General features: G+C 44.1%; 1 protein-coding gene across 7 annotated transcripts in view; it reads right to left on the bottom strand.

Moving 5' to 3' along the window:
• The window catches only part of smtnb (smoothelin b), a 553,824-nt gene that overhangs the window by 213,792 nt on the left and 314,972 nt on the right, over window positions 1–25,060 (bottom strand). For all 7 annotated transcript variants that reach the window (XM_068054824.1, XM_068054826.1, XM_068054827.1 and 4 more), the window contains 3 exons: window positions 23,601–23,697; window positions 4,288–4,829; window positions 727–790 (listed from right to left, as the gene is read on the bottom strand). In XM_068054824.1, the coding sequence (XP_067910925.1) occupies window positions 727–790; window positions 4,288–4,829; window positions 23,601–23,697 (703 nt within the window). The remainder of the gene's footprint in view (window positions 1–726; window positions 791–4,287; window positions 4,830–23,600; window positions 23,698–25,060) is intronic.

The raw sequence follows: 25,060 nt of genomic DNA, 5'->3' as shown, positions 1-25,060 counted from the left end.
AGCGTCTCTGACCTGAAATGTTAACTCTGCTTCTCTCTTGCACAGGTGCTGCCAGACTTGCTGAGTATTTCCAGCATTTCTTGTTTTTATTTCAGATTTCCAGCATCTGCAGTATTTTGCTTTTATTATAGCAGAAGGGTATTGCTGTTGTTGGGCTATATCACAGCAAAAGGTAATGTCTTCAGAAGTAGAAGGCAGAAAAGTGTAGCACATTAGGTCATCAGCATGAGCACACATATGTGCACCAGACCACTTAATACTCACCCAAGAATGGCATTCGTACAGGCAACCCATACCTACATTTGTAATAGTACAATCACTGTAAAAGCACTACAATGCTTGAATATACATTTAACTCCCAAACCATTCTGTACTAAATGTTAAAAGCATTGGAAGAAAGCCTGTAAATGTACCTTAACAGCTTAATGGCCGAAGTAGGTTATCTTATTCTACATTGTTATAATTTTATGCCTGCAAAAAAATTCAATTTCTGAGCTCCTGATGGCTCAACTGTTAAACACATAGACCCAAATGAGGCTGATTTATGTTTCAACCCAGTACATCAAGCCACCACCAGAAGCCCCAAGCGACTCAGTCAAATTTCTTTTGAATGTTTTTACTTTTGCTGCAAGTACATGGTTCAAATTTGAGAACCTGGAACCTATGATGTATATAACCAATTTGGGAATGGCAAGGTTATTTAAAGAACAAAAAAAACTGTCTCACCTGTTAACTCTTTCTGCTCAGACTGAGTTGCTGTGTTCCTTGGCGTTCGATCTTCGTAAATGGTCTGTGAGATAACAAAGAAAATCAAATACATCATTGTCATGATTTGAGATTCTTCAGCCATTTTATCATGAAAATGACTTGGACATAAGAAATTTTAATATGCGTTTTGGGTACAAGCCAGTCTGAAAGGGTACAGTTTTCCCAGACATATAAATGCTCGGATGGTCATCCAAAGGCAGTTAGATGGGTAGTTGTTATGCACAGAACTCAAACAATGGCCAATTCTTCAGTAATGTTTAGTCACTAAAGGAGACATCTAGCACCTTGGTGGTGACAATTATCTTGGATCTTTGTGAGTCTTTGAGGGGATGCTTTCTAAGAATCAATTCACACATCAGAAGTGAGGAAGGCAGCAGAGAGGCTGTGAAAGGATTGTAAATCAGCAGCAGGCTGCAACTGTGGAACCTCTGTACCATTCAATGAGAGATTACATTTGTACATTAAGTAAAAGTCTTGCAAAGTGGGTTTGTATATTCTATTCTTTCTATATTCTTTAATTTTGTAATGGTATGCAAACAGAAGTTGAACTGATTATGCCAAGTGAATTTCATCATATTTTGCATGATTTACCTACTGTGGAATAAAGCAGTTTATGAACCAAACAAAACAATGCCTTGTTTTGTGTTAACTCAATCTGCCTTCAGAAAGATTAAAGAACGACATGTGTTTAAGGGACAGAAACCCAGCCAGATTAGAAGGGAGTTTCCTAGTTACCCTCCTAGTTCCTCCTACTGCTCCAGCAGGACAGTGGAAGTTAACCTGTAAAAAGTCAGGCAACTAGATCAATTTAAGGGACCGACTGACACCACTGAATCTGTGTAGGTAACAGCAGCACAGCCTTAATATCTCTGCTGTCGTACAGAAACCAAAATTGTACTGAGTACTCTGGATATAGCCCTACCACTGCCCAGTAGAGACATATTTCATCTCCTGGGTTTTGTGCTCTATCCTTTTGGCTGTACTTCCAAGATCCAATTAGTTTCCCTAACAGCTACCACACACTGCACTATTGCTTTAGTGAGCTAACTAGCTCTGTCCCCAAATTTCGTTCCTATGTGTGTCCAATTTAGTCCATTGTCTATATTTCCATTGTTTATTTCCCTTCCCTAGTTTTCATTACCATGTGCTTTTCCACACTGAATGCTATTTGCCATTCAACAGCCCATCCTTCAACCTACCTTAATTTCTTTGTATTTGCTTTACCTGATCTCTATTGTTCGAAATTATCTGACCTAGTGCCATATGTAAACTAGACAGGTTTGTTTATATCCTAGTTCCAAACTGCTTATATATACTGTTATGAAAGTACTTCCGTTTTTGTTAAAAATATTTTGTTGAAAATTTATAGTCAACCTGAAGAAATGTTGGACCAGCTTGTTTTTCAAGAGGGTCATCGAGAGAACACTGAAAGGATTTGTTTGACAATAACATTTACTGGTTGTCACATGACTCAAGTTAAAAATAGAACGGAAACCCTGGTAACTGGTGAAGATGTGTGAAGAGGAGTGACAGGTCAGAAGGTGGACTTTCTGTTTCCAACTTCACTTTTGAATTGTTTGGAGTTAGGAATGAACTGTTTAAAAGGAGTTGGAGTTTAAAAAAAACTGAAGGATAGAGCCCCACCTCAACCCAACCTGTTCCATCTCTTTAAAAAGCGTGCAGAAAAAGGAAGAGATCTGCCAAGGAGTGACGGTAATTCCCAAGGAAGCAGAGAAGACCACAACCCAGCTCAGCTTTCCAGCACCTCTCTAGAAGACCCTGAGAAGTCCACTGTGTCAACTCATCTCGTCTCCTGTCTTTGAATAAAAGCCTGCTAAATTAATTCTCAACGCCGCCTGAAAAGAATAGTGCTACAAGAGCCCAGTGACCCTTCTATGTGTACTTGGAGGCCAGACTCGGTGGAACACAACATATCTCATCTGCTGTTTTCTTCAAGAATGAGCAAGTATTCAGCCCAAGTTTTTTTTGTCTGTAACAGAGCTCTAAACAAAAATCCCTTTTATTTTTCCGGTTAATTGGTGTATGTGTGTGTGTGTGAGGGGCTAAGGTAAAAAGGGAACTTTAAAATTTCAATCTGTGTGTTTATGCTTTACTTTATTGCTGGTTAAGACTTGTTCTATAATAAACTGATAATTTTGTTGTTCATTAAAGAAACCTGGTTAGCGTGTTTTATTCTGGGAAAAATAGTGTATATGATTGTCCGTATCGGTAAGCGGGAAAATTTAAAAATATGTTGTGACCTGTGGAGAAGTGGAACTAGAATGAACAGGGCACTCCTCCCGCCTCAGACATAACAATACAGTCTGCAACAATGGCCAGAGTGATTCCCTCCAATTTTCTACTCTCATTTTAGGAGGGCTCTGACTCATGCAGTGGTATAATTTCACAGGCACTGACTCTCCTCATGTAACTTTTACAAGTGGCCATTCTTCTTTCCTGCATGTTGTCAGTGAGTGTCAGCAGACTATTCCACCATGGGGAATGTAACAGCTATGCTTGGTCAGTGCATACAAATGCACACTTGCCAGGAAGAATCAGTGTATAATAATCAGGAGTGGCTGCACTGCAGCTTTGTGTAGCTCTCCGATCACAATACTGGCTGTATACTGGGCATAAAGCCTAAAACCTTTCTGAGTTGTGTGCCTCAATTGCACACTGGCAACAAATTTACCAACTGAGTTATCATGGAAGACATTCACAGGTATCATCAAGCCCACTTTTGACATCTGCAACTATTCCGAGCTTCTAAATATTTTGTTATACTATCCCTAAATGAACCAAAACAAAATCCTTTAAATTGGGTTTTATTTTCTATTTGTATATTACTTTCTACACAACATCATTCAACGCTATCCCTAATTCATGCCCACTGGCTACTGAACCTCCTATCCACACCTTTGTCACCTCCAGGCCTGACTTCCATGTGCTCCTCATCAGCCTCCCAAGCTTCACCATATATAAATTAAGCATGCCCAAAGCTCTGTTACTTGCACCTTATCCTGTAATAAATACCAGCCACTTATCATGCCTACCACTGATGAACCTCCACTGACTGCCCATCCACTAATGCATTGATTTTTAAAATCCTTGTCTTTGTTATAAACCCATCCATGGTTTTGTACCACCATACATCTCCAACCATTTTCATCTGTATGTTCCATCTTGCATCCTCTGCACTTCTTTCTTTGGCAGCTGTGCATTTGCCCCAGTTCCATTATTAGTTGCACAGCCTTCAGCCAACCCACTTTCATACTCTCTCTAAATCCTTCTGTCTTGCTCCATATCTCCACTTTCAAAACCCAACTCCTCCAAGTCTTTTCCTAACCAGTGTTGCTTTTTCCTTCCCTATCATTCGGATATTTTATTGAAGAATAGGCTACATAAGAGCACACTGTTCACAATTTTTTTTTTAAAACATTTTTTCCAAACTTTTAACTTCCAGTTAGTACTTCAATAAAGAAGTGACTCCTATTTTGCAACTTCTCCTGGAAATCTTACCTTTTTGTCAAATTCCCTGAAACAAGAGTCCCCTTTTCCCCTGTCACTGGTTCTTCCTGTAGTTGGTGCAAGTATGTTGTCATTGATGTCAGAATTCATCCAATTCTGGACAGATGCCAACTTCCTATTCCTGAAGCTTATCTCTGACTGGAAAATATTATCTGTCGTCTCCATTTTAGGTGCAAGATACCCTGTATTCCCATTGTCATTGATTGAGGCACACCTATTTTTCCTAAAAAAGTCTGTTTTTTTTATTCCGCCATCTTCTTCCTCGATGCTGGAAGAACTCTCTTGCTGCAATGTTTCATTGTGCTGTGTTCCAATTGTCCAGTGGGTTTCTAAAGTGCCCCCGGAACTTTCAACTGTCAGTCCCTTGTTGGAATCCTTGCCACTTTCAGACTCCCAGTCAGAGTCAGTGATAGACGAGCAACGATCCAAACAAGAGGATTCTGCCCTCTGTCGCGATGCTTGAAGAGGTTTCACTGAACCACAATCAACCTTCTTCAGTGGATCGAGAACGACTACCGTATCGGAGGCCATTTCTGTAGTTCAGAAAAAATAAAGTTTAACTTTTTAAAAAATACTGTGCACAGTAATTAGTAGAATGCCAATCCCATTTTCAGCAAGTACACATGACTGTGATACTGCCTCAACAACATAACCACAGGTTACCAGTGAAACAGAGGGCTGGATTTTACAGCCCCACCCCCAGACATCGGGGGTTGTGATGGGGGGGGGGGGCGGGGCAGAAAATGCCTCTGGCAGAGGCCAGCCACGGGCTTGACGGGGAAGGCCCTGCCTGATATTGCCGGCGGGCCACCTGGCAGCAGGAGCCAAATTAGCATAGGGAAATTTATTTAAATCAATGAATTAAGTACTTACCTGCTCCCGCCGTCTGTTCCGGTGCCATATTGGTGCCGGTGGCTGGCACTCCCGCACCTTCAGATACCCATCCGGGTATCCGATGCGAGACACTGGTGGGGAGGGGGGAGCAGGTAAGTATCTCAGTGTGGGGGATGGAGGGAAGTGGGGTCAAACTCCTCCAATTGGTGTAGGGAATGGGGGGAAGGGGTAAAGATTAATAAACTATATCTTTCAATATTTAAATAAAATGGAATATCGCAGCAGCTCCGTGACATGCGGTCAGCACGGGCGGACCACCATTTTTGAAGCTTAAATCCAGCCCAGTGCTTCAGGAAATGCTTTTGAAAGTGTATTGCCCTATTTCATTGGCAGGAAACCAGTACAACAGCCTACAGATCCCAATTTAAAGGTTAAATACAATAGAGCACAAAGCAGGGGAAGAAAGAAAAAGGATAAAAATGAACGTACAAAATCCATTCAATGGAACAGGGATTGGACTTGTGCCAAATTGGGCAGCAAGTCAGCAGAGTAATTGCTTGGCATGTCGATCTGTGCCAGCTTGAGGCATGAACCAAATTCAACATTGGGCCTCATCTGAATAGAAGCGATAAGCTGCAGGCACCAAACAGCGATCCAAGGATAGCTTGGTGGCTGTGGCTTGACAAATTCTGACCAGTTCCAATGCCAAGCCCAGGTTAGATCCTGGGATAAGGAGGAGGATGCAAAGCCAAGTGGAAACATCAAGCCCGAGCTACTAGCAGCCGCAATGGTTTTGTGAAGCCAAAATGGAGCACTCCTGCTCCTTCCGGTTTCACAGAAGTGTATGTTTTAGAAAGTTTTGAATGTCCCCCAGTGGTCCCTTCAAAAACCGTTGGTTAGGCCACTCAAGCCTGGTACAATGAAGCAGAGTGTGCAGGAAGTAAGCTCTGCCCATTTCCAATTAAATCTTACATTGCGTCCTAAAACCAATCTGCGTAGGATTTCGATTTGTACAGAAAGGCAGCCTTCCATCTGTTTCAGGCAGGCAAGCTACCCACATTTCTACATGCCCACCTGAATATGGAAATCTGATGTGCCTTAGGCAACAATAAGGTGCCTTCCCAGATTTCCACGCATGGCTGCCAGATTTTAGGCACAAAATAGATGGTGGCGAGTTGAATTTCTCCTCCAATATTTCTAAATAGCCATTCATATATTTTCAGTCTTATCAATAGAAAATGATTTAAGTGTCGATATTAAACTTCAGAAAATGCAACTACTAACTTATTCAGCTATGATTATTAGTTAAAAACAGGCTTTCACTTGACAACGAGTGAGTGTTATATACCTGTCCGGATCAGCTGAGGTACGAAACAACTCACTAGGTTGCTGTTATCTCTCCAATTCTTTATCTCTTCATGCTCTGCTTTCTTCTGGACTTTAGCTTTTTTGCCTTGTTGCTGTTCATATATGACTGGGCAGCAAGCCCTCCATGCCACTGGCAGAACTAGGTTTGGCTGATTGGAGGGGTTGACCCAGATGTGGCTGACAAGGTAGGAAAAGAACCAAGTTTGAAACTAGGGAATGGCAATTTGCCTAGTCTGAAGGAATGTTGAGCTGAAACCACACAGGCATAGAGTCACAGAGTCCTTTATGGCACAGAAGGAGGCCATTCAGCCCATCGAGTCCATGCCGGCTCTGCGCGAAGCATTCCAGTCACTCACTCAATCCCCTTAGCCCTGCAAGATTACGTCCTTCAAGTGCCCATCCAATTTCCTTTTGAAATCATTGACAGTCTCCACTTCCACCACCGTCATGGGCCGTGAGTTCCAGGTCATTACCAGTCTCTGAGTATAGAAGTTCTTCCTCATAGTCCCCCTGCATCTTTTGCCCAAAACTTCAATTTGTATCCCTAGTCCTTATACCATCAGTTAATGGGAACAGTTTTTCCTTTTCTCACTTATCTATACCTGTCATAATCTTGTACACCTCCATCAAATCTTCCCTCAATTTCCTTTGCTACAGGGAGAACAACCCAGCTTTTCCAACCTGACTTATAACTAAAATTCCCCCATACGTGGAACCATTCCAGTAAAACTCCTCTGCACCCTCTCAAAAACCCTCATAATCTTCCTGAAGTGTGGTGACTAGAACTGGACGCAACACTCAAGTTGGGGCCTAACCAGAGCTTTATAAAGGTTCATCATAACTCTCCTGATTTTCTAATCTGCCTCTATTTATGAAGCCTAAGATCCCATATGCTTTGCTAACCACTCTCTCAATATGCTCTGCCACCTTCAAAGATTGATGCACATGCACCCCCAGGACCCTCTGTTTCTGCACACTCATTAGAACCATGCCATTAAATGTATATTGCCTCATCCTATGCCTTCTGCCAAAAATGCATCACCTCACACTTGCTTGTATTAAATTCCATCTGCTAATTGTCTGCCCACTCTGCTATGTCCAGCTGCAGGCGGTTCATATCATCCTTACTGTTAGCCACACCTCCTAGTTTGGTATCATTGGCAAATTTTCAAATACTACTCTGTATTCCAAGATCCAGGTCATTTATATAGAGCAAAAAAGCAGTGGTCCCAACAGTGGAATACTGCTTACTATCCTCCAGTCTAAAAAACAACCATTTACCATGACTCGCTGCATTCTGTCCTTAAGCCAATTTTTATCCAATTGGACACTGACTCTCCTCTTCCATGAGCCTCAATTTTGTTAACCAGCCTTTTCGGTGGTACTTTATCAAATACTTTCTTAAAATCCATATAGACAACTCTATTCCCTTCATCAACTTCTCTGGCACTTCATTAAAAAAATTCAATTAGTCAAGCCCTTTACAAATCCATGCTAGCTATCCTTAATTAACTCAAACCTCTCCAAGTGCCTGTTGATTTTTCCCTGATTATTGTTTCCAATACCTTACCCACCACTGATTTTAAACTAACTGGCCTGTAGTTGCTAGGACTGTCATTACACCCTTTCTTGAATAAGGGTGTCACATTTGCCACCCTCCAATCCTCTGGCACCTCCCTCCATATTTAGGAAAGATTGGAAGATTATGGCAAGCCCTTCCACTATCTCCAACCCCACTTCCTTCAGCAACCTGGGATGCAAGCCACCTGGACCAGGTGACCTATCTATCCTAAGCATATCCAGCCTTTCCAGTACCTCTTCCCACTCAATTTTTACCCATCCATTGTCTCTATTCTCTCTGCTTCTACCGATATTTTGTCAGACTCCTCTTCCTTAGGAAACACTGATACAAAGTACTCATTAAGTATTCTATCCTTTCCCTGTGCCTCTAAGCATATATTATCCTCTTTGTCCCTAATAGGCCCCACTCCACCTCTCACTACTCGCTGACAATTTACATCCCAGCAGATGATTATTGGGTTTCCTTTTATGTTGACTGCCGTTCTATTCTCACATTCTCAATTTGCCAGTCTTTTTTTCTCTTCACCTCCCCTCTCAAGTTATTGTTTTTGGCCTGGTTCTCACTTGAAGAATTCACCTGCATGCGTCATACACGCTCTTTTTTTGTTTCAACATAATTGCTATCTCCCTTGTCATCCAAGGAGCCCTGTTTTTGGCTCCCCTACCTTTCACCCTTGTTGGAATGTATCTAGCCAGTACCTAAAGCATCTCTTCGTTAAAGATAACCCATTGTTCCATGACAGTTTTGCCAGTCAATCTTTGGTTCCATTTTAACCTGGCTAGATCCCTTCTCATTACATTGAAATTAGCCCTCTTCCCATCTAGTCGTTCCTTGCTCTTCTGCAATACGAGTCTAAACCTCATGATACGATGATCACTCTTACCCATGTGCTCCCCCACAGACAGTTGGTCCATTTGGTCCATCTCATTTCCTTGCACCAGATCCAGCAATGCCTCCTTTCTAGTTGGGCCAAGAACATACTGATCAAGGAAGTATCCCTGAACACAACTTATGGCCTGGTTCTCACTTGAGTTCGGCTAACAAGAATCATACACCCTTCTTTTTCTTTGATCATCATTTCCATCTTCCTTGTCAATCAAGGAACTCTATTCTTGGGTCCCCTACCTTTCAAAGATCAAAGCTCTGCAGTCCTGCCACATCCAGTCGTGAATGGTGGTGTGAAGGCCTGCTACCCAACCCGAACCCGACGGGACCCGACAACATGTGTCGGGTTCGGGTCGTGTCAGGTTGCACTTCTGGGTCTGGCATTCAGGCTCGGGTTGGGCCAAGTCGGACACGCTCTATCACAGGTAAGTGGCTCCAATGTTAATTTAATTTTTGGACTAGATAGGTGGTTTTGTTACAGTTATTTTAAGCTTGTGCAGATCAGCAACAAAGTGAAAAATGGAAGGTAAGTTAACTGATAGTCAGGTCGGGTCGGGCGCGGGAAAAAATGGAAGGACTCAGGCGGGTCGGGCTCGGGTCGGATGTGGTTCTGTCGGGCTCCGGTTGGGTTTTTTTTGCTGACCTGAGCAGGCCTTTATGGTGGTGGACAATTAAATAACTAACAGGAGAAGGAGGCTCCACAAACATCCCCATCCTCAATGATGGCACAGCCCAGCACATCAGTGCAAAAGACAAGGCTGAAGCATTTGCAACCATCTTCAGCCAGAAGTGCCTCCTCCTGAGGTCCCCAGCGTCACTGATGCCAACCTTCAGCCAATTCGATTCACTCCACATGATATGAAGAAACGGCTGAAGGCACTGGATACAGCAAAGGCTATGGGCCCTGAAAACATTCTGGCAGTAATACTGAAGGCATGTACTCTAGAAATAGTTTTGCCCCTAGTCAAGCTGTTCCAGTACAGCTACAACACTGGCAGTGATCTGATTATGTGGAAAATTACCCAGGTATACCCTATCCACAAAAAGCAGGAGAAATCCAATCAGGCAAATTACTGCCCCATCAACCTACTCTCAATTATCAGCAAAGTGATGGAAGGTGTCATCAACAGTGCTATCAAGCAGCACTTACAAAACCAGCTCACCGATGCTCAGTTTGGGTTTCGCCAGGGCCTCTCAGCTCCAGCCCTCATTACAGCCTTAGTCCAAACATGGACAAAACAGCTGAATTCAAGTGAAGTGAGAGTGACTGCTCTTGACATCAAAGCAGCATTTGACCGAGTGTGGCATCAAGGAGTCCCAGGAAAATTGAAGTCAATGGGAATTGGGGGAAAACTCTACTGGTTGGAATCATATCTAGCACAAAGCAAACATCTAAGCCCCAGGACATCGCTACAGGAGTTCCTCAGGGTAGTGTCCTAGGCCCAACCATCTTCAGCTGTTTCATCAAAGACCTCTTTTCCATCATAAGGTCAGAAGTGGGGATGTTTGCTGTTCACAGTGTTCAGTACCATTCGCAACTCCTCAGATAACTGAAGCTGTGCGTGTCCACATGCAGCAAGGCAATTCATTGCCAATTAGTGGCAAGTAACATTCACACCACACAAGTGTCAAGCAATGGCCATCTCCAACAAGAGAGAATCTAACCATGTCCCCTTGACATTCAACAGCTTTGTCATCACTGAATCCAACATCAACATCCTAGGGGTTCCCATTCTCCAGAAACTTAACCGACGAGTCATATAAATGTAGTGGCTACAAGAGCAGGTCAGTAGGCTGAGAATTCTGTGGCTAGAAACTCACTTGCTGACTCCCCAAAACTTATCCACCATCTACAAGGCGTAAGTCAGGAATGTGATAGAATATTCTCCACGTGTAGCTCCAACAACACTCAAGAAGCTCAACAGCATCCAGGACAAAGCAGCCCGCTTGATAGGCAGCCCATCCAGCACCTTCAAGATTCACTCCCTCCCCCACTGATGCACAGTGGCAGCAATGTGTACCGTATACATGATGCACTGCAGCAACTCGCCAAGGCTCCTTCGGCAGTAACTTCCAAACCTACGACCTCTACCACCAAGGACAACAAGGGCAGCAGACGCAGGGGAACATCAGCATCTGCAATTTCCCCTCCACGCATCCTGACTTGGAACTATATCACCTTTCCTTCACTGTCGCTGTGTCAAAAACCTGGAACTCCCTTCCTAGCAGCATTCTGGGTGTACCTACACCAGATGGACAGCAACAATTCAAGAAGGCGGCTCACCACCAACTTTTCAAGGGCGACTAGGGATGGACAACAAATGCTGGCCATGACAGCGATGCTCACAACCTAAGAAAGAATTTTTTTAAATTACAGGTCATTTACTACTGCCCTCTCGCAAATCAGTGGGAATGGTGAGCTGCAGCCACATCGGTGTGTCAGTGACGCTACAGGAGTGGCACCTATTGCCTCTCTCAGAACCTGTTAACCAATGCCCACCATGGTTCCAGAAAGCAGCTGTGTCAGCCCAACCCAGCAGCAGGTGAAATGTTATAGTTTGCAGCCAAGCCCTCTCAGGCCTAAGCTCCGAGAGGTGGCCGAGATAACTCAAGGGCTCTCTTTTGAGAATCAGGAGCTATGTGTCACCCATGCTGAAACTACTCAGGGAGCACCTTCTAGGAGTGGTACTATAGGCAAGAAATTGCTTAAGAAAAGCACCATAGGTGGTAAAAATATGTTATGGATTTTCTGTCAGCCATTAAAACAAATCACAGCTTTCTGCAACTTTGTCTGCAATGTGATGCAATATTAGCGACTAAGCCTGCAATGTCAGGTGCTGTGCATATGAAATTTGGTCAGAGATCTGAAGTTCTTTACTGCAGGATGGAAGAGGTGTTGTTGAGGAGTGTTAATGCAACAGTGTGGGGAAGGATAGATCAGCTGAACTATCAATCAATCAACTGATGGCAAAGGGTTGTTAAAGGAATCCAGGAAGGAAATAGCTGATGCGCTGAGGATCATCTTCAAATCCTCACTAGATACAGGTGAGGTACCAGATGATGGAGGTCTGCAAACGTTGTACCATTGTTTAAAAAGGATTCGAGGGATAGGCCAAATAATTATAGGCTAGTGAGTCTGACCTCGGTGGTGGGTAAATTGTTAGAATCAATTCTGAGCGACAGGATAAACTGCCACTTAGAAAGGCACGGATTAATCAGGGATAGTCAGCATGGATTTGTTAAGGGAAGGTCATGTCTTACTGAGTTTTTTGAGGAAGTGACAGGGAGGATTGATGAGGATAGTGCAGTGGACGTGGATTTTAGTAAGGTATTAGTAAGGGGAGGCAGTGGCATACTGGTATTGTCACTGGCCTAGTAACCCAGAAACCCAGGTATTGCTCTGGGGACATGGGTTCGAATCCCACGACAGCAGAAGGTGGAATTTGAATTTAATTAATAAATCTGGAATTTAAAGCTAGTCTAATGATGGCCATGAAACTATTGTTGTAAAAACCCATCTGGTTCACTAATGTCCTTTAGGGAAGGAAATCTGCTTACCTGGTCTGGCCTACATGTGACTCCAGATCCACAGCAATGTGGTTGACTCTTACATGCCCTCGAAATGGCCTAGCAAGCCACTCAGTTCAAGGGCAATTAGGGATGGGCAATAAATGCTGGCCTGGCCTGTGATGCCTACATCTAATGAATATTAAAAAAAAATTTGACAAGGTCAGTAGACAGGTCAGTAAAATGAAAGCCCATGGAATACAGGGAAAAGTGGCAGGTTGGATCCAGAATTGGCTCAGGGACAGGAAACAAAGGGTAGTAGTCAACAAATGTTTTTACAAATGGAATGCTGTTTCCAGTGAAGTTCCACAGGGCTCAGTGTTGGATCCCTTGTTGTTTGTGATCTATGTTAATGATTTGGACTTAAACGTGGGAGGCATGATTGGGAAATTTGCTGATGACACAAAAATTGGCCTTGTAGTTGATAGTGAAGAGGAAAGCTGTTGACTCCAGAATGATATCAATGGTTTGGTTGAGTGGGTGGGAAAGTGGCAAATGGAATTCAATCCAGAGAAGTGGGGAGGGCAAATAAAGTGAGGGAATACACAGTAAACGGGAGGATATTGAGGGGGGTAGTTGAAGTGACAGACCTAGGAGTGCATGTCCACAGGTCCCTGAAGGTGGCAGGACAAGTAGATAGAGTGGTGAAGAAGGCATATGGAATGCTTTCCTTTATTGGCCGAGGTATAGAACACAAAAGCAGGGATGTGATGCTGGAACTGTATAAAACACTGGTTAAGCCACAGCTGGAGTATTGTGTACAGTTCTGGTCACCATATTACAGAAAGGACATAATTGCTCTGGAGAGAGTACAGAGGAGATTTACAAGAATGTTGCCAGGGCTTGAAAGTTGCAGCTATGAGAAAAGATTGGATAGGCTAGGGTTGTTTTCCCTGGAACTGAGGAGTAACTTCATTGAGGTGTACAACTTTATAAGGGGCCTAGATAGGGTGGACAGAAAGGACCTGTCAGTTTACCAGGGGACACAGATTTAAGGTGATTGGTGGAAGGATTAGAGGGGACATGAGGAAAAACATTTTCACCCAGAGGGTAGTGGGTGTCTAGAATTTGCTGCCAGGAACGGCGGTGGAGGCAGAAACCCTCAATTCTTTTAAAAGGTACCTGGACATGTATCTGAAGTGCTGTAACCTGCAAGGCTATGGACCAGGTGCTGGAAGGTGGGATTAAATTGGGCAGCTAGTTTTTTTCAGCTGGCACGGACATGATGGGCTGAATGGCCTCCTTCTGTACTATTTTGTTTTATGGCTCTCCCTGCAGGCTGCAGCTGCTGTAGTTCTTGAGCTTCCAGTCTATCATTGCAGTCACCGGGGTCTTCCTCACCAGATTGTGGAAGGTCTTTGTGCTGTGCAGGCTCCATGTGTTGTCGCCATTGAACAAGAAAGTTGTGCAGGATGTAGCAGGTAACAGTCCAGGAGATTCACTCTGGGTTTTAACATGGAAAGCCCCCAGATCGGTCTAGGTACAAAATTGTTGTTTGAGCAGTCCAATGATCTGCTCTATCATGGCTTTAGTTGTGTTGCTGTTCAGTGGGTATCATGAGCCTGGGATAAAATGGAGGGGGGCAAAATTGGACAGCCCTCGAAAACCTGTGCCTTCTGATCCAGGTAGCATGGAAACTTTTTGCTACCTGCTAATTTACACTGCCTGAAGCCCACTGCTAAATGCGCAGTTGAGTGGCTGTACACCTCAGCAAGTGGCCCAACTTCGCACAAGGCTGGCACCACCTAAATCCAGCCTGCTCCTCTTAAAGAGGAGGTGCATTCTGGCTGCAGCAGGTGCTGCAAGTAGCTGGAGAAAACATTCCTAGCAGGAAGAAGAGTGATTAATGGCAAAACAGGGCAGAACAGATGGTCCAAGATTTACAGACAGAGCACTGGAGGCCTTGGTGCAGGAGACAGAAATGAGGAGAAATGTCCTCTATCTACAGGTGACAAGGAGATGCTCCAGACAGATATTGCAAAGGCAGTGGGACCAGAGAGCCATTGTGGTCCATGCAAGCAGTGTAGCCCAGAGGACCTGGATGCAGTTGAATGACCTCATACAAGTAGTCAAGGTCAGTAAATTCATCTTCAAATGCTATATACTTACAACTGAACTACTAGCCTCACATACTGCTCAATTCATCATATTCACTGCACTCACCTACCAACAATCTCTATCAATCATGACTCATATCCTATTCATAGCTTCACCTCATCCTCACACACTTAGCACTGCTGTAAGCCTCACACCCACATCATCCTCACAGATTGCACTACACTCAGTGACACACTTCCCTCTCTCCTGCAGGGCAAAGTGACACATAACCAGAGGCAGCTGCAACTGACTGACGGGGGACAGGCACAGCTGCTTGTCCTTATCCCAAAGGAGGCTGCAGCTAGTGGCAGGGCTAAAACCATCAAAGATGATAGCATGCTTATACCTAATTGTCCTTCTCATATCCCACTTCCCCCTCCCACAATCTCTTCTGATTTACAAGCTGCAGATGGTGTAAGCGTGCACCTCTTGCTTTCCAACCCTCCCCTAACCACAACCTTATTCTTGTCCTTTGCTCCTTTCAGATACCCAAGAACTGCAACTTGGTCAGGCAGTGGTGGAATAGAAAGAGGTGGAAGAGCCACGAGACACTGATGATGAAGAAACACTGTCACTCGATCTCAACTCACAGCCACCAGGTTAGATACTTACACTGTGTGCACTTTACTTGGTAGATAAGAGGCAGGATCAGCAAATGTTGAGACACCACAGATGGCCCACAGCCAGGCCAGGGGACAAGGGTATCACATGTGTCAGTTTGCTGAAGGGTGAGGTCACAAACATGTTCTGTTGCAGAAGGCTCAGATGAGGACTTGGATGGTGCAGACTACTGAAAAAGGCTGATGGGTGTGCACAGTGAACTGCGTCATGTATTAGCAGGCCTGTCAGAAAGCCTGCCTTTGCTGTCAAGGAGAATATAGAAGTCTGGCACAAGGCATTACACAGAGCTTGAAGCCCATCTTTTCCAGCATGGAAGTGGTGGCCAACTCCATGAAAACTCTTGTTGACCCAATCATGATGCAGCATTTGATGCTTGATGACTCAGTTTCCATTGCAGCACAAGCAGAAGCCACCTAACACCAGAGTACAACAGTGAAAGCTCAGACTGAAATCATGCAAGCTCGGGTTGCTGCCACATAAGCTCAGACTTCTGTTATCATAGTTGCGGATACCAGTGTTCAAAAGGGTTTGCAGGATCTCAGAGCAGTCCAGCAACCTGTCCTCCAACACGTTTGCTAGGATTGCTGAGGCGCCGCCCTGGGGAGGCGGCAGTGGCACTGAGAAGCACGAAGCTGATGTCCTTTCTGCAGATGACAGCATTTGTCTTCCCACCACTGCCACTCTGTCAGTACCCTTGCTGTTGCCTGTTAGTCAAACTGCTGCTGCCGATGCCGAGGTGGTGCAGTCCAAAGTCGGGCCTTGCAAACCCAGAGTTTTTTGAGATCATTCTCCAAGGCCATCTGCAGTCTCCCCCACTGAAAGTCAGCAGCCTACCACCGGCCATTCTGCAGCCACTGGGGTAGCACTGCCTGGGAGCCCTATGACAGACAAAGGCAAATAGAAGTCAGGCACTAAGGAATTGCACAAGGGGGATTAGTTGACTTGTATGGAATATTGGATGGTTTGTTTGATAAAGTTGGTTTGGAATGTTTGTTTTGTGGAGGGTTTTTTTCAGCATTGTGGCAGTAGATCATTGTGATGTTCAGTGAGAGGGAATGTAAGGTTTGGGACTTGGTGAGTGGGGAATTAGGGCTGCATTCACTGAAACTCAGTTGGATGAGTCAATCACAGACAGGCCAGCCAGAAAGGGGGTGGGTTAGTTGCCTCCTCCCTTTCCTCTCCTTGTCCTACTCTTCATCCTCCTCCTCCTCAGCTGCTTGCCATATACCCAGTGGCAAGGGCAGTGCCCTCAGGACAGCGAGGTTATGCAGCATATAACAAACCATGAAGAATTGTGGCACACTTTCTGGTGAGTACAGCAGGGCTCCTCCAGAATGCTCCATGTAGATGAAGTGTTGCTCAAGTACCCGATGGTCTGCTTGATCACATTTTGTGTGGCAGCATGGCTTTCATTATCTGAATGCTGCCCATGTGTGCGTGGATTGTGCACCAAACTCATGAGCCAGGTAGTCAGCGGAAAGCTCTTGACCGCCAACAGTCACCCTGTGGTTCGTTGTGATGCAAATAGTACAGCAGACTGAAGCATCATGACTGCTGCCAGGATACCGGGCATTTATCTGCATGATGCAGAGTGTGGTCACGTACCAGTTGGCATTGAGGGAGTGTAATCCCTTCCAATTATGGTACACCTCAGAATTTATACGTGGCACCCACAAAGTGACATGTGCAGTCAAAGGCACACTGCACCATGGGGAGGCCTGCAATTCTGGTGAAGCCGCATGCTTGCTCCACCTGTTCTCTGTGGCAAGAAAGAATGAAATGTATTCCACACTCTTTGCAAACATAGCCTCGTCAACAGTGGACGGTGAACTGGAGATTTTGTAAATATCACCTACTCTAGTCTGGAAGAAGTCTGAAGCATAAAGGTCATGTCACCTTTGGGGCCACTAGCAATGCTGCTCCCTGTCCTACTCTGAGGCTTGAGTTTGGGCTGCAACAGGTGTCAGATTTTGGTGAACACCTCCTTGTTGAAGCGGAGACATTTGACGCAGTGCCAGCCACTGAAGTTGAGTAGGAGAATTGTAGGAGGTGTGTTGCCTCTGCTCATTCTCAAACTCACCAATAGCCAGTAGAACTCAATCAGCAACTAGCCTGAAAGTATTTGATGATCCTTTTAAATAGCACTGGTGTGGGGATCCTTTCTGTTGTTGAACGCATGTTCAGCTGTGTGAGGCTAGGAGAAGGTGTTAGTTGCAGCGTTCAGGTTGAATATGGCACCACTGGCGTCAAATGAACATTACACGCCCACTGACATTATGATCGATTTACTCTGCATACTTCTGGTGCATGCTCCCTGTGCCCACAATAACTCCCTTACGAAAATGGCATCTGGCGCAGCCAGCACGAGAAATGTACGCATGCACCACTGACGCTATTTTAGATCCAAAATGGCACCCATAACGCCGAAAATATGGAGCTATGCCATCAAATTTTGTGTCCAATAGCTCCGATCGCCAAGCAGCCAGCCACTGGCATGCCGATTTGGGTCATAAATCTGTGAGGGGAGGGGTAGTGAATTGGCATAGGATATAGGCATTATGACAGTTGTCAAAAAGCTGGGCATAGCCCAGCTGACAGTATCACTCCCCAGCTGAACATTAATGGAATGGTGGCCTTTCCTGTTCATGAAGGTTGTTGTCTCATTGGGAGAAGCTCTGATGGCTACATGGGTGCAACCAATCAATCACAGCCTGAACCGGGGGGAAGACTGCAATGGCATAAAGCCTACAGTCTTTCCTGCTGACTATTGGCATCCATGCGGAACATTAAAAAATCACTGGCCTTTGCTAAGTAGACATCGCTGACTTGCTTGAAGCATACTTTTATTCGTTCATGGGATGTGAGCATCACTGGCAAGGCCAGCATTTGCTGCCCATCCCTAATTGCCCTTGAGAAGGTGGTGATGAGCCACCTATTGTGAGCTGATGTCACCTGCTGCAGCCTGGAAAGAGCTCATGGTGCAAAAATTAAAAGCCTTATAGGAGGACCAGCAGAGGGATGCAAGACAGGTTACGCTGCACCAGTTCACACTGCTGGTATCCTAGCACCCACATTTGCAGACTGAGACACACATACCTGTAACTTCCAAAGCAGCATTTGGGCATTTTACAAGGGAGGTTGTGAATGAATCATGCCACATTCTGCAAAGTAACCTGTTCTCAACTCATCTTCAAGTACAATACTGCCACTGTCTGTAATGGTCACAACAGCCTTTAACTTCAAGGCCTCCTGATAATTCAAGCACCCTTGATTCTTTGACCATCTTTGTGCCAACCTCAAGGCTAGGATAAGAAAGAATTTATTTCAATTCAACATCAGGAAAACTAAGGAAAGAAGCTCCATGTGGCATCTTCGAAATGTGAACAGGAGTCTGGAAGCACAATATTTACCAGTCTATAGTACTGTATACTGAATCAGAAGCTGATTTCTGCAACAAGAGGGGAGCAGTGCAGCTGAACTTTAACACCTTCTAACATGGCAAAGACTATTTACGGTTTCTCTTACCAGATTGTTGGTCAACTTTGTATTCTGAATATGTTGTCCTGTACTGTTATAGTTCGAGTAGACCATAATAAGGTGGTTGTATCTTCAACTGATTAAAAATACATGAAAGCTGCCGACATGTTTTTAGATCTTAGCAAAACTTAATGATCATTAACAGAAATGTTATAGCAAACATTTTAATGAAAAATCTTTCTTTTCTTCATTTAATTCCATTTGTCATGGGTCAGGATTCTGTTGAACAGTGCCTCTACTTGCAGCCCTTTGTCCAAATGGCTATTCTTCATTTGTGACCCAAGATGGTGGCCATTAGTAGTTTTTCCTACAATGGAATGAGATCCTTCCTCAAATAAATTATTTTGAACAAGGATTACTAGGTAACGATTTTGAGGGGGAACCCTGACTATTTTAGTCTCCGTTGCTTGCAGTTCTTAACACAAACGCAAGCACCCTTGCCTCTGCCCCAGCTGAGATTAGCCAACTCAGAACAGCCAAAACATCCTACACCTTCCTTATCTGTATGGCTCAGTACACAACATTAAACCATCAGTAGGGAAGAACTGTTAATCCTTTAGTGAAGAAAATATCAACATCATTTAAAGCTTTAAGAGTTTATGCTGCAGCAATATAAAGTATTTGGCATATATACTCTTACCCATTTATTTCAGACTTGTTTATGTCGATATCCTGATTATATCAACCAAGTGTGAAGTTCCTTCTCAGCACACTAATACCAATATTTACTCTGCATGTCAACAACAACTGAATTTTTGGCACAGTCAATCCAACAATTGTTTTTAAAACTGTAACAGAATTAAAAAGATTCTTTTATTACCCCCTCAGTATGCCACCATCTTCCACCCTCCATGAACTTTAGTTCATACAAAACTCTACTGCCCATATCCTAATCTGCATCAAGTTTTGTTCACCCATCACCCCTGGCCTCATTGACCTACACTGGTGATTTTCCAATTCTCATCCTCATGTTCAAATTCCTCCATAGCCTTGCCTCTTCCTATCTCTGTAACTTCCTCGTGCCCTAAGCCGTCTGATAATTTTGTGTTCCTTTAATTCTGGCCTATTGCGCATCCCTGGCTTCCTTGGCCCCACCATCGGAAAGAGTGCCTCCAAGCCCTCGGCCTGGAATTCCTTTCCTAATCCTCTCCACTTCTCTCTCGTCCTTTAAGATATGCACAACAACATAAGAAACAGGCCCCTTAAGCCTGCTCCACCATTAAATAAGATCATCGCTGATCTGATCGTGGCCTCAACTCCACTTTTGTACCTGCCCCCCATAACCCTTGACTCCCTTGTAGATCAAAAATTTGCCTAACAGCCTTGAATATATTCAATGACCCAGCCACCACTGCTCTCTGGGGTAGAGAATTCCAAAGAGTAATGACCCTCAGAGAAGAAACTACTCCTCATTTCTGTCTTAAATGGGAGACTCATTATTCTGAAACTGTGGCCGGAATTTTAGGTGGAGGTGGAGGCCCCGCCCACCGCCTTAAAAATTGGGGGAGTGCCTGCCTCCGCCGGGCCTGGAAGCCATGCTGCAATTTTACGTAGCCCAGGCCCTTAATTGGCCTCGGGTGGGACTTCTGCCCCTCGGTGGCAGGAAATCCCACCTCCTAGAGCTGCCAATTAATCAGTGGGCCGGCAGCTCTTCAGTCCCAGCAGCGCCACTAGGAGTAGTGGCCACTGCTGGGACTGCACCCAGTGTGAGGAGCAGTCTGGATGCCAGCCCTGAAAAAGGTAAATGGGGTTTCGGGCCTTGTTGGGGACAATCGGCTGGGCCCCGGCGAGGGGGGTGGGGGTCAATAAGGAGGCCAGGGGGAGGTGCTCTAGCGGGGGCAGCTTGAGCTGCTGTGCCTTTGTGGGGTACAACTCTTGATTAGCTGGAATTTTTGATTATCTAGCACCTCTCCAGTCCGCCACATGACGGATAACAAAGCTTTTACTCTACCTTTGTAATTCCCTTTACATTTAAGACACGAGTTTCAGATCCACGTTTCTCACCCTCAAACTGAATGTGAAGTTCTAACATGTTGTAATCACTCTTGCCAAGAGGATCCTTTACTGTGAGATTATTAATTAATCCTGTTTCATTATACATTACCAGGTCTAAAATAGCCTGTTCCCTGGTCGGTTCCACAACATATTTTTCTAAGAAACTGTTCCAAATACACTCTATGAACTTGTCCTCAAAGCTACCTTTGCCAATTTGATTTTTCCAATCTATATGAAAATTAAAATTGTCCATAATTATCGCAGTACCTTTCTTACAAGCCCCCATCATTTACTGATTTATACGCTGTCCTACACTTTTAGGGGGCCTATAAACTACTCCCACCAGTGATTCCTTTCCGTTGCTATTTCTTATCTCCATCCAAATTGATTATATATCTTGATCTTCCAAGCCAAGATCATTTGTCACGACTGTACTAATCTCATCCTTTATGAACAGAGCTATCCCACCTCATTTTCCTTTTTTCCCATCCTTTTGAAATGTCAAATACCCTTGAATATTCAGTTCCCAGCCTTGGTCACCTTGTGGCTATCAGATCATACCCATTTATTTCAATTTGTGCCATCAATTCTATCATTTTACCAATTTTCCCTACTCTGACCCTATGTGCTGGTACACCCTTATGTTTATGTGCTCCATCCCTTCCAGTCACGTTCTGGTTAGCATTACCCATAGAGCTACCCTGCACTATTGCCTTGTCCTTTCTCTTTAACTTTCTAAATTTCCCCTCATCTGAACCCTCCCCCCAACTATTTAGTTTAAAGTCCCGTCTACAGTCAGAGTTATTTGATTCACCAGGGCACTGGTCCCAGCCCGGTTCCATCCCAATGGAACAGTCCCTTCCTTCCCCAGTACTGATGCCAGTGCCCATGAACTGAAACCCATTTCTCCCACATCAATCTTTGAGCCACGCATTCAACTATCTGATCTTATTTACCCTATGCCAATTTGCTCGTGGGTCATGTAGTAATCCAGAAAATATTACCTTTGTGGTTCTGCTTTTTAATTTAGCCCTTAGCTGCTCGTTTTCCCTCAAGAGAACCTTTTTCTTAGTCCAACTTATGTCATTGGTACCCAAAGGGACCACGACAATTAGATCCTTCGCCTCCCACTCCAAGTTCCACTCCAGCTCCAAGGAGATATCCTTAACCCAAGCACTGGGTTAAGAAGCCTTTGGGACTTCTGCTGTCACGTGCAGAGAACAGTATCCATCTCCCTAACTATACAGTCTCCTACCACTACTACATTCCTTTTTACTCCCCCAACTTGCATGGCCCCCTGCACCATGATGCTGTGGTCAGTTTGCTCATCCTCCCTGCAGTCCCTGCTCCTGTCCACACAGGCTGCAAGAATCTTGTACCTTTTGGATAAGTGCAAGGGCTGAGGCTCCTGCAATGCTACCTTCTGGATCCCCACAGCTGCCTCACTTGCAGTCACACCCTCCTGTCTCTGACCACGGACCAAATCTGAAGTATTTAACCTAGGGGGTGTGACCGTCTCCTGGAACTCTAAACCCAAGTTCCTAAGCTGCGGACGCTTGCTGCAGATGCTGTTGATGTGGATCACTCCGGTGTTCATTACTCCCACGTGCTGCAGCTGCACCTTTCCTGCCATGTTTATTTTATTTTAATTAACTACTTAGGGTTTTAAGTTTTAAAATATCACCTAATTAATGTCTGTAGTTATTTTAAGTAGTTTAACAGGTTAAGCTATAAATTTAATACAGTACTTAGTGTAAACTACTGCCCTAGTTTAGAGAAAAAAATCATAAAACTCACCCACCAATCATTTACATGCTCTCCTAATTAGTGGCTCTAAACCTCAGCTCTCAGGTCTCGCTGTCTCTCTCAAACTGTTCCTTGCTTTGTAAAAGACCAGAACCGCATCTCTTCCCTCACTGCGCCGATTCCCTCACTCACCAAATTACTGATATAAGTACTCTGTAGAAGGTGAACTTCGTTGAGCTGGACTACTCCTTAAAATCTACCTGTTTCACCTGTCCTAATGCCTCCTTTTTTGGATCAATGTCAATTTCCTTCACTGATTACATTCCTGTGAAGCGCCTTAGGATGTTTACTATATCAAAAGCACTATATAAATGCAAATTGTTGCTGCTGTTGTTGACATGCCCTTATCTTCCCATGTGACATGGAACTGCAATTTGGACCTTATTGATAAATGCAGACATGGCAGCCTTGTTTAACGGCACCTTGGGACAAAATTTACTGCAACAAGGGCCAACCATGTGATGGGGGTAAACAACATGATGAATCAGTAAGCTACAGCTTCTCAAGTCAAAAAACCCTGAAATTTGGTTAAGTGTGAAACTGACATCAGCAGTTAGGACTATAATTAGTTAAACTAGAAAAAGTTATTGAATACAAAAAGATCTGTAAGTCACACGATGCATGAAACACACAAGATGTAGTACAGCTGTTTAAAGAAAAGAGGACTCATTTCTTAATTGGAAACAAATCTGATTTGTCAGACAGCAGGAAATTAATAAAGGCAAGGCTCACTGAAACAACCTTTCACAGTGTCAATGCACGTGTCCCCAACAATGGGCAGTTTTTTCTGATTGCCAAACAAATAATATTTAATATCTTTTGGCACTGTTTGCTTGAGCTGAATATAGGGCACACAAAATAAAGGGCATGGTGACTTTTAATCCAATAAAGATGACTGTACCTTGACTGGAATTATCTCCATCTACAGCACAGCTAATTGAGGTTTAAGCCATACAGTCCTCTCAAAATAGTCTTTAAAAAAATAGGATTGCGAAGTAGCCTCAGTACGTACCATCAGGCTCACTCTGGCTGCTATGCCGCTGGTTCCGAAGTTCTTGGATTTGTGCTCGGATCTTTTGTCTTTGCTCCAAGTCTTCAGTCTCTCCTACCTGAAAACAACAGGTTTTAGTCAGTAGATTCATATGAAAGGAGATCGGAAATAGAAAGTCAGCCAGGTGAAGAAACATTGTACATTTATCCAGCTGAATTTATAATGAACAGTTCATAATTGTCACTCTTTTCAAACTTACTTTCATGTGTCATTTTTCCTCCCCTAAGTACTGTAAAAAGGTGAAAATTATGACATCAATTGGAACACAGGAACAGGAGTAGGTAATTTTTCCCCTCGAGCCTGTTCTGCCATTCGATGAGATCATGACTGAATCTGTGATCTAACTCCATATACCTGCCTTTGTCCCAGATCCCTTAATACCTTTAGCTAACAGAAAACTATCAATCTCAGATTTAAAGTTAACAATTGACCCAGTATTAGCTGCCATTTGCAGGAGAACGTTGCAAACTTCTTCTACCCTGAGGATGTAGAAATGTTTCCCAACTTCATTCCTGAAGAGTCTGGCTCTATTTTGTAGGTTATGTCCCCTAATCCTAGATTTCCCAACCAATGGAAATAATTACCCTTTATCGCCCCTATCAGCTCCCTTTCATATCTTGTAAACTTCAGTCAAATCACCATGTAATCTTCGAAATTCCAGGGAATACAACCGCAGTTCATATAATTTCATAGAATCACAGAGTGTTTACAGCACAGAAGGAGGCCGTTCATTGTCGTGTCCGTGCTGGCTCTCTGCAAGAGCAACTCATCTAGTCCTACTCCCCCACTTTTTATCCATGGCCCTGCAAATCTTTTCAGATAATTATCCAATTCTCTTTTCAAGGTCTCTATCGAAATCTGCCTCCACCACACTCTCACGTAGCGCATTCAAGTTCCTAACCACTCGCTGCGTAAAAAGAGTTTTTCCTCATGTTGCTGTTGCTTCTTTTGCCAATCACCTTAAATCGGTCCACTGGTTCTGGAGCCTTCTACCAACGGAGACAGTTTCTCCCTATCTACTCTGTCCAAACCCCTCATGATTTTGAACACCTCTATCAAATCTTCTCTTCTCCAAGGAGAACAGACCCAGATTCTCCAATCTATCCATGTAACTGACGTTCCTCATCTATGGAACCATTCTCACGAATCTTTTTTGCACCCTCTCTAATGCCTTAACATCCTTCCTAAAGTGTGGTGCCCAGAACTGGACCCAATGCTCTACTTGAGGCCGAGCCTGTGTTTTATACAGGTTTATCATAACTTCCTTGTTCTTCTACTCTATGTCTCTATTGATAAAGCCCAGGATCCCATATGCTTTATTAACCACTTTCGCAACCTGTCCTGCAACCTTCAATGATTTGTGCACATATACCCCCCAGGTAACCTCTATTCCTGCACCCGCTTTACAATTGTACCCTTTA

This window comes from Heterodontus francisci, chromosome 23, assembly GCF_036365525.1.
Source record: "Heterodontus francisci isolate sHetFra1 chromosome 23, sHetFra1.hap1, whole genome shotgun sequence".
Lineage (NCBI taxonomy): Eukaryota > Metazoa > Chordata > Chondrichthyes > Heterodontiformes > Heterodontidae > Heterodontus > Heterodontus francisci.
This window is presented reverse-complemented; position numbering and strand designations above follow the sequence as displayed.